The sequence below is a fragment of the Colobus angolensis genome, unplaced genomic scaffold (assembly GCF_000951035.1).
Source record: "Colobus angolensis palliatus isolate OR3802 unplaced genomic scaffold, Cang.pa_1.0 Scaffold249, whole genome shotgun sequence".
In the NCBI taxonomy this organism is placed as follows: Eukaryota; Metazoa; Chordata; class Mammalia; order Primates; family Cercopithecidae; genus Colobus; species Colobus angolensis.
The window spans coordinates 894,176-904,735 of record NW_012115699.1 but is presented as its reverse complement, the minus strand read 5'-3'; the positions used below and the strand labels follow the sequence as shown (position 1 = coordinate 904,735).

Sequence of the window (10,560 nt, the reverse complement as noted above, 5' to 3'; positions counted from 1 at the left end):
GTCTCGATCTCCTGACCTCGTGATCCGCCCCTCTTGGCCTCCCAAAGTGCTGGGATTACAGGCTTGAGCCACCGCGCCTGGCCTCCTCCTTCTGTTCTTAAAATAATTGAAGATTGAAATTCTTGGCTGGGCACAGTGGCTCACACCTATAATCCCAGCACTTCAGGAGGCTGAGGTAGGTGGATCACTGGAGCCCAGGGGTTTGAGACCAGCTTGGGCAACATGGCAAGACCCCATCTCTTAAAAAAAAAAAAAAAATTGAAATTCTTGATCTTTGCAAGTTTGATGGAGCTCGTCAGTGAAATCATCTGGTCCTCTGACTTACTTTGTGGGAAGATATTTGATGACTGATTACATTTCCTTAATGGTTATAGAGTATGTAGGTTTCTAAAATTTCTTTGGTTAGATACATTTTTCTAGGAATTTGTCCATTTTATCAAACTTATTAGGATAAAGCTATTCATTATATCCTCTTATAACCCTTTTCATGTTTGAGCATTTGTAATGATGTCCCTTTCTCATTCCTTATATTGGTTCTTCATTCTCATTTGTTCTCACTTCCTAATCTGAGTCCTGCGGATAAGTATAAGTAGCCAGTAAAGAAAGAAGGCAGGAGTATTGGAGGCAGAGAAGCAGCATGAGCAAATGCACTAAAGTGAATATATTTGGTATTATTTCCATGAAAACCTTGAGGTGAAAAACAGTTTGTAATGAGGCTAACAATCAAGTAATGACAGATCTCAAAGAGAGTTTAAATTTTACCTTATAAGAGATTCAGACAACCAAAGAATTTAACTAAGGAGAAATGTAGTCATATTTTCATTTTTAAGAATTATTCGTTAGGTACTAAACACACATATACTAGGCATTGATGAATAAAATCAACAAGACAGGTTCTCTACCCTTGGAAAGGTTACAATATAGTGGGAGAGGGAGTCATAGAAACAAATTATAATAGAGTGCAATAAATGCTAATAAAGAAACAAAGTTTATGAGGGCAGATAGCTTACTTTGAGACAGAAGCTTGAGTTTTTTGGTGTAACTTTTGATTAGTTCCACTCAGGCTCTAAACATTCTCAGGCTTACATTATAGGCAGACATCTAGATCTCTTGGGAGCTGTTAAAATAGGATGACTTGGGCTGGGTGCGGTGGCTCACGCCTGTAATCCCAGCACTTTGGGAGACCGAGGCGGGTGGATCATGAGATCAAGAGATCAAGATCATCCTGGCCAACATGGTGAAACCCCATCTCTAAAAATACAAAAATTAGCTGGGCGTGGTGGCACGTGCTTGTAATCCCAACTACTCAGGAAGCTAAAGCAGAATTGCTTGAACCTGGGAGGTGGAGGTTGCAGTGAGCCGAGATCATACCACTGCACTGTAGCCTGGTGACAGCGGGAGACTCTGTCTCAAAAAAAAAAAAAGGATGGCCTGGACAAGCTTTAGTACCCAATCTGACTCCTTTCTGGATTGTTTCCTTCAACCTGCGTTTTATATTTCAACAGAGCACACACAATTCAGTTTGAAAACCAGTGGTTTCTCTTTCCTTCCCTATAGGTGTAAACAATATCCAGCTGGTGGCTACAGTTCCGCCTCTGGTTTTGCTGCCATGCATCCTGGGCGAACTACTGGTAAAGGGCCCTCCGCTTACACTCAGATTGACCAGCAACCTCCACGGCTTCTCATTGTGCACATTGCTCTACCGTCCTGGGGTGACATCTGCGCCAACCTCTGTGAGGCTCTGCAGAACTTCTTCTCTCTAGCCTGCAGCTTGATGGGCCCCAGCCGCATGTCCCTGTTCAGTTTGTACATGGTACAAGATCAGCATGAGTGCATCCTCCCTTTTGTGGTATGTATATCTATATTTATTCATTTTATCCTGAAAGGAAATACAGTGGTAAGGTTTCTGGAATAGAGATCACAGTTATTAATACTTACAACAATAACCCCACTACTTCTCCACACACTGTAGCCCCCGAGTGGCACCATGAGAGCCAGAGGACATCCTGCATATATAGGGGTATGCACTGTTGAAGAGAAACCCCAAAATTACTAATCTGGGAGTATAAATAGGCTACAAGCTGTCCCTTTCCACTCCAGAGAGAGGGAGAGAAACCTTGACATTGACAGACGTTTGAAATGTAAACAACTGACTCCTTTTATGCCCTTTGAAATGTAAACACACAAAGAGGGAAGCCTCTAAATCTCTTCTGAGGTCTCTGGCTATTCAATCATCTTTTAAATTCCAAGACTTGCCCTTTAACCCAGGTACCAGTTTTCTTTGCTCAGAAAGCCCTAACTATGCAAAAACATGAAAATATTTTTTCTACATTCCACATAGACCAGGTGAAACTGCCCCCTAGGGTTATGGAAGGCAATCACTGGGCCAGGGGCAGTGTTTTTACAAAGCTCCTTTATACATAAACAATTATCTATGCTCCTCCTCAAAATTTCAATCTTCCCTTTCTCCCTTGTATAAAATTCAGAATCATAGCGATGAGAAAGACTTCCAGAGGTTCTATGCATCTCCTTCCTTCAGGTAGCCTTGCTGCTAATATATGTTATCAAACAGATGTAAGTCTTATTTAAGATTTCCAAAAGAGGAAATTTCATAAATCCATTGCTGAATTATGTAAGTAATATATGACTGGAATCTATTTATTTTTTGATTAATGCCTTAGTTTTCCTCATTGGAAGTGGAATGATAACATCTCTGTTGATAGTATAAAGAATGAAAATAATATATATTACCCTATGCTTCCTGAGTTAGAACATACCCTGGTTGCTTTGACACAACCTTAGGCTTACAACAACTCACGGTTTATTTCTTGACAAGAGTCACACAGGGAAAGTTTTGAGTATAAATGCTCCAAGTGCTAAGTGTGGGGATTTTGTCTGTGCATTGTTACTTAGGCTGGGTTGGGGATGGGAAAAGGATAAAATTATTTAAGAAATTCAACTGATCCTTTCTATGGTTTGAGCATAATTTGGTACCTCTATTCATTATTTATTGCTGTGTAACAAATTATCCCAAAATGTAGTGGTCTAAATTAATAAACATTATCTCATAGTTACTATGAGTTAGGAATTCATAAGTGGCTTAGGTAGATCAGGCTTGGGGTCCCTCATGAGGTTGTAACCAAGATGTCAGTCATCTGAAAGCTTGATTGAGGCTGGAGGATCCAGTTGTAAGATGGCATATTCACTTAGCTGTTGGCAGAAATTCTTATTTCCTGACTACTCGGATCTCTCCAAAGGACTGCGTGAATGTCCTTAATTTGTGGCAGTGGGCTTCTCCCAGAACAACTGATCCAAAAGAGAGGGAGACCAATGAAGAAGCCAAAATATCTTTTCTGTCTTGGTCTCTAAAAGTAGCATGTCACTTCCTGCACATTCTGTTCATTGGAAGCAAGTCACTGTTCTACCCTATATAGAATAACTGCAAGCAGATTTACCCTCCTGCCTAAAACAATAAAAAAAAACTGGATAAAACCTATGAAAAACACTTTTCAAAACAGTGGACATCACGCAGCAAAGAACAAAACCCCCGGGAGACAGGAAGTAAATGAGGTGGGACTTAGAATTGTCCCAGCTTGCAGATCACCTGAGGTCAGGAGTTCAAGACCAGTCTGGCCAACATGGTAAAACCCCGCCTCTACAAAAATACAAAAATTAGCCAGACATGATGGCAGCTGCCTGTAATCCCAGCTACTTGGGAGACTGAGGCGGGAGAATCGCTTGAACCCAGGAGGCAGAGGTTGTAGTGAGCCGAGATTGTGCCACTGCACTCCAGCCTGGACAACAGAGCAAGACTCCATCTCAAAAAAAAGAATTGTCCCAGCTTACTGCCTTAAGAAAGTTTCCAAACCACAATGCAGAGAGGGAGAACCTGGGGTGGGTGCCAGTAGTTTCCTTGAGTCAAGGATATGGATCTGGGACTTCAGGGAGACCAAGTTATTAATAGCTAGAGGAGAAAGAGCTACATAGAGGAAAGGAGAGAGCTACATACAGAACTCTATAAAGACCCGAAGAGGGTCCCCCTTGAGTATTCAGCAGAGTACTGATCAGTACATGCGCATGAGGAAACTACCCAAGGCCAAAGAAGGAGCCACCCTAAAAGACTAGAGACAATGGTGCCTGATACTCACAACTGGAATAGTACCTGTTCTTATCGGCCAAGCTGGAAATCCTCATAATTCATGATACATTGGGTAGAGGACTCAAAAAGATCTTGCCTTAGTAGTAGGGCATAAAATAGCCCAAGACTTAGTACTGCTCAAGACTACCTAACATAAACACAAGATCCTAAGTGTCAAACTGTTTCCAGTTAACAACTATCCCAGAACAAAGCTCAAGAATATTTATAGAAATACAAAACTATCTAGCACCCATTAAGGTAAAATTCATACTGTCTGGCATTCAATTAAAACTTAAATAGGCATGCAGAGAAGCAGGATTTTATGACTTATGAAGAAATTATTAATCAAAGCTGACCCAGAAGTAGCATAAATGTTAGAATTAGCAAATGAGGACATTAAGACAATTGTTGTAATTGGGTTCCATGTGTTCAAAAAGCTAAGTGGAGATATAGAAGATATTTTAAAAGTTCCAAATCAAACTTTTAGAGAGGAAAACTACAATTTCTGGCATGGAAAATACACTAGATGGGATTATTGGCAGATTAGGCATTACGAAAGAAAAGATCAGTGAACATGAAGACATAGGAATAGAAACTATTCAAAATGAAACACAGAAAGAAAATAATCATTTTTTTAAATGAATAGAGCATAATTGAGCTCTGGGACAACTTCAAGCCATCTAATATATGTGTAATTAAAGTCTCCAAAGGACAGGAACAGGGGACAGAAAAAATACCTTTAAAAAATGGCCAGAATGTTTCTAATTTTGATTAAAAAACTCCAAACCCACAAATTTAAGCAATCATTGAATGCCATGCACAAGAAACATAAAGAAAACTACATTATGGCACATCATATAAAAACTATTGTTAAAGATGAAATCTTGAGGCTGAGCATGGTGACTCGCACCTATAATCTTAGCACTTTGGGAGGCTGAGGCAGGAGGATCACTTGAGCCCAGGAGTTTGAGATATATGTAGAGGAAATACCTAAGACAATTATATTATAAACAAAGGAGGGGAAAGTGATATAAAGGGAGCTAAGGTTTCTACACTTCATTTGAACTGGTAAGATGTTGACACCAGTTGACTCTTGTTAAGTTTCTGTGTACAATATGATAATTAGGGCCACCACTAAAAAACCTATACAAAGAAATACACTCAGAAACACCATAGATAAATAAAAATAGAGTATTTTAAAAATATTCCAATAGCCCATTGGAAGGTATATAAAAGAAAACAAAGAAACTAAAAACAGAGGGAACAAGCAGGAAACAACAAATAAATTGGCAGGCTAACATATCAATAGTTACATTAAATGTGAGTGGCCTAAAAACGCCAATTAAAAGAGCTTGGCAGAGTTAATTTTTTAAATGACCCAACTATATCCTGTCTAAAAGAAACTAACTTCAAACACAATAAATGTAGGCTGAAAGTAAAAGAATGGAAATGGATATATCATGCAAACATTAACCAAAACAAAGCAGGAGTGGCTTTATTAATATATCAGATGAAACAGATTTCAGATCGAAGAATACCAGGTACAGAGAGGGACATTAGACAATGATGAAAAGGTCAGTCCACCAAGAAGATACAGAAATCCTAAATGTGTATGCACTAAACAGCAGAAACTATAAAATATGTGGAGCAAAAATTGATTGATCTAAAAGAAGAAATAGGTAAATCCACAATTATAGTTAGATTCAGTGTCCCTCTTTCAACAACTGTAGAACATCGATAAGGATACAGAAAAACATCAGCCAACAGGATCTAATTGACATTTATATAGTACTCCACCCAACAACAAGCAGAATGCACATTCTTTTCAAGCACCTATGGAACATTTGCCAAACTAGACCATACCATGGGCCATGAAGGAAAGAAACTTAAATTTTAAAAATTGAAATCATACATAGTATATTCTCTGACACAATGAATCAAGATAAAAATCTATAACAGAGGCCGGGCGCGGTGGCTCAAGCCTGTAATCCCAGCACTTTGGGAGGCTGAGACGGGCGGATCACGAGGTCAGGAGATCGAGACCATCCTGGCTAACACGGTGAAACCCCGTCTCTACTAAAAAATACAAAAAACTAGCCGGGCGAGGTGGCGGGCGCCTGTAGTCCCAGCTACTCAGGAGGCTGAGGCAGGAGAATGGCGTAAACCCGGGAGGCGGAGCTTGCAGTGAGCTGAGATCCGGCCACTGCACTCCAGCCTGGGCGATAGAGCCAGACTCCGTCTCAAAAAAAAAAAAAAAAAATCTATAACAGAAACATAACAGAAAAATTCCCCCAAACACTTGGAAACTAAACAACACACTTCTAAATAATCCATTGGTCAAAAAGCAATATGTCAAGGGAAATTTTAAAAGACAACAACATTGAACTAAAGGTAAATGAAAATACAAATATCAAAATTTGTGGGATGCAGCTAAAGCAGTGTTGAGAAGGACATTTATGGCACTAAAATGCTTACATTAGAAAAGAAAAAAGTCAAATCAGTAATATAAACTCCCACCTCAAGAAACTAGAAAAGGAAAAGCAAAATGAACTCAAAACAAGCAAAAGGAAGGAAATAATGAAGAGCAAAAATAAGTGAAATTGAAAACATAAAATAGAGAAAATTAATGAAAAGTAGTTGATTCTTTGAAAAGATCAATAAAATTAACAAACCTCTGGCAAGAATGACAAGGAAAATAGAAAAAGAAAATATAAATTACCAATATCAGGAATGAAACAGGGAAGTGTCATTATAGGCCCTTGTTATTCCAAAGGATAATAAGAGAATACTACAAATACCTTTACATACATAAATCTAACAACTTAGATGAAATGGACCAGTTCCTTGAAAAGCACAAACTATCACAATTGCCCAATATGAAACAGATAGCTTGAATGACCCTATAACCATTAACAAAATTGAATTCATGATTTTTAAATTTCTGAAAAAGAAATCTTCAGACCCAGATGGTTTTATTGAAGAATTCTACTAAACATTTAAAGAAAAATAACATCAATTCTACATAATCTCTTCCAGAAAATATAAAAGAAGGAAATACTTCCCAACTCATTTTATGAGGCTATCTTTTATCCCAAATATAGACTAAGACAGTACAAAAAAAGAAAACTGAAGACCAATATCCCTCATGAACATAGATCACATAAAACTTAACAAAATATTAAAAAATAGAATTCAGCAATTAAAAAGAATTATACACCATAACCAAGTAGAACTTATTTCAGGGATGCAAAATTGATTCAATATTTGAAAATCAACCAAAGTAGTACACCATATTAAAAAGCTAAAGAAGAAAACCATGTGATTATATCAATTGAAGTAGAATAAGCATTTGACAAAGTTCAACAACCACTCATGATAAAACCTACAGCTAATGCCATATTTAATAGTGAAAGACTGAATGCTTTCCTGCTAAGATTGAGACAAGACAAAGATGTCTGCTCTTAGTTCTCCTCAGCATAGTACTAGAAGTCCTAGGCAGCACAATGAGGTAAGAAAAGGGAATAAAAGGCATGCAGCTTGGACAGGAAGAAATAAAATTGTCCCTATTTGTAGATGATGTGATGGTCTATTTAGAAAATCCAAAGAATTTTGTACTACCCTTTGAGGAGAAGTATGTCAAAGAATCTGTAAACATATTTAAAACCACCATGGTTTCCTTCTGGTGATATACCAACACCTTAAGTCACGTGGTAAGAGCCTGGATTTCTCAGAGGGAGCTCAATCCTCAGGTAATTCCCATTGGTAGTTTTGCCCTTACGAAATTGCCTCTGTAGTAACCACCAACCCTCTTATTACAAATATACAAAACATTTGTTGGTCATTTTCAGACAATTCAGAGAAATCGCTCTATTTGCTAATATGTTAATAACATTAAGCAGATATTATGGAGTGCTTACTGCATACATGGCATCATGCTAAATGTTTTTTCCATGACTTTCACTTTTATCCTAATATATGTTTGCTTACTGATGTATGTATTCGATATGGTTTTTAAAATCTATTGTTATCTTTTAGCTTATAACTTTATAAAGTATTTTAGATTTTATTTTCCTTTTTAATTGAGTATTTATATAAGGAGCTGTTAAGTCAGTCAAATTGCTAGGAAGAAACAGATAGATGGCACATTCAAACCAAATAATTTTCAAAGAAATATAGAAGGGAATATTTACATAGGTGTGGGGAGAGTTTAGATGGTGCAATAGGCATACCACCTCTAGGACTGAAGAGGAGGGAACTGTCTGAAGAGGGCTGCCTGACAGGATCTTTGGCCTTTATTTTTTTTTTTTTGAGACGGAGTCTTGCTCTGTCGCCCGGAGTGGAGTGCAGTGGCCGGATCTCAGCTCACTGCAAGCTCCGCCTCCCGGGTTCACGCCATTCTCCTGCCTCAGCCTCCCGAGTAGCTTGGGACTACAGGCGCCCGCCACCTCGCCCGGCTAGTTTTTTTTTTTCGTATTTTTTAGTAGAGACGGGGTTTCACCGTGTTAGCCAGGATGGTCTCCATCTCCTGACCTCGTGATCCGCCCGTCTCGGCCTCCCAAAGTGCTGGGATTACAGGCTTGAGCCACCGCGCCCGGCCCAGGATCTTTGGCCTTTATTAAAGAAAAAGTTATTCACAACACTTGTTAAATTATGGTAAGAAATACCTTATTGAGGACGAACATGATAGGTACGTTGTTATGATCCTAAATAAAGGGACCATAGCATTGATCCCTTGGAAATCCATTGATGGGTATAAGGACCATGACAATGGAATGTTGCAATGGGAAAGAGAGATTGGGCTCAATTCTGAATATGGTACAAGCAAGTGGGAATATATAGCCAAGGAGCGTATGGGGATCAGTGGACAGATAATTACTAAGAGGAAACATCAGGGGTAATGGGAATTCTGGCTAAAGTGACTTACAGGATTCTTGCTGAAAACAGGCCAGGGTGATCAGACATCACCTGGGGGATAGTGCAGGATGAGGAACCCAGTCAGATACTGAGAATTATCAGACATTACGAGTAGGGGATTCTCGCCAAACTGACTTAGCAGGGTTCTTTGCTAAAACTAAATTTTATAAGAAAGTGCACAGATGGGCCTAAGAAAAGGTTTAGAAGCCTGACTAAAGTTTGGTCAAGCAAAGAATCATGTTGCCTTCAGAAGAAGGACGCAGCCATCCTGTGGCAATCTCTTGAGGAGGAAGCCAGGAGATGAAATACCCTGACCTCACTTTCCTCCCACATGCAGATCTCCTGCTGGTGCCTGCCATTGGCCAAAGCCAGCTGGAAGCAAGAGTGTGAATGACCTCATTGAATCAGTCCCTATGGATCACCTTCCTAGGGCACAAAATAGGGTAGAGAAAAGTAGAGAATGATCTGGAAGGGCAAATGGAAAATAACCAGTATAAAAGATTTCTTAGGAAATGAGCCCATGTCCCAAACAAGGGTAAAATGATTATTTTAACTCCTCAGGTGGCTATGTTATATACCTCTGGCACTCCTCAGTACATTTGGACCTAGTTGAATCCCTTCATCTTTTAATCACATCACTAGAAAAGGCAGATAGCTTTACACTAGAAACCACTGACTTGTCAGAAGCTCAACTAAGCTGGGAAAGAGCTGAGCTGTCATAGTAGCTGATTAACGACATTAAGACACAAATGAAAGGGTAAGCCTTTATTTACAGTAATAGTATAAGCAAGAATCTAAACTGGAGAAAGTGCCTACTCCCCCTTTTCCATTTCCTCCATGAAACTGTGCACTGGTTGAGGATAAGTGCAGACATGGGGATAGTTTCACTGTTGAAGGAGTCCCGAACAAAAGGCTCTGGCAATTTTATGCACCCTGGGGTTGATGAGAGGGCAAGGAGGGAAGGCTAGGAGTGGAAAAGTACAGAGTACTGACTCAGAGTAGGGAAAAGTGTCTTTAAGACTTCCTTCTCCCTTCCCCCACAAGGAGGTCTTAAGGAAGGCCTAAGGAGGACTTGGCCCAAGGCCTCAGATAAAGAGAGCTAGAAATGAAAGTACCAGAGCTAGGAATACAAATATTCCAAGAACATGACCAGCCAGGGTTCTGAATCCTTGACTGCAACTCCCTTCAGAGAATGCAGTGCATTGGCTGTGTACCAAGTCTGGTATGGCAAAGGCAGCTTTTCCCCCATGAGGCCTGCCAAGTAAATTATTTGAAATTGCCTATGGTCAGGCTTGAAAAAAATCACACATAGGTTTTTAACCAGGATCAGACTCCTCACTGGTTTCTCAGGAAAAATTGAAAGCCAAAATTTCTTTCCAACTGACCAGTAAGTTCAACCCTAGTTAAAAGCTCAAGAAGGCCGGGCGCGGTGGCTCAAGCCTGTAATCCCAGCACTTTGGGAGGCCGAGACGGGCGGATCACGAGGTCAGGAGATCGAGACCATCCTG

The 10,560-nt window shown here is 39.6% G+C and overlaps 1 protein-coding gene and 1 pseudogene across 1 annotated transcript in view; both read left to right on the top strand.

The window, feature by feature from the left end:
* The window catches only part of M1AP (meiosis 1 associated protein), a 96,268-nt gene that overhangs the window by 5,517 nt on the left and 80,191 nt on the right, over nt 1–10,560 (top strand). Inside the window, exon 2 of the mRNA XM_011946102.1 lies at nt 1,558–1,849. Coding sequence (XP_011801492.1) covers nt 1,610–1,849 — 240 coding nt within the window. The 5' untranslated portion in view covers nt 1,558–1,609. The remainder of the gene's footprint in view (nt 1–1,557; nt 1,850–10,560) is intronic.
* The window catches only part of LOC105514636, a 5,677-nt pseudogene continuing 4,689 nt past the window's right edge, over nt 9,573–10,560 (top strand).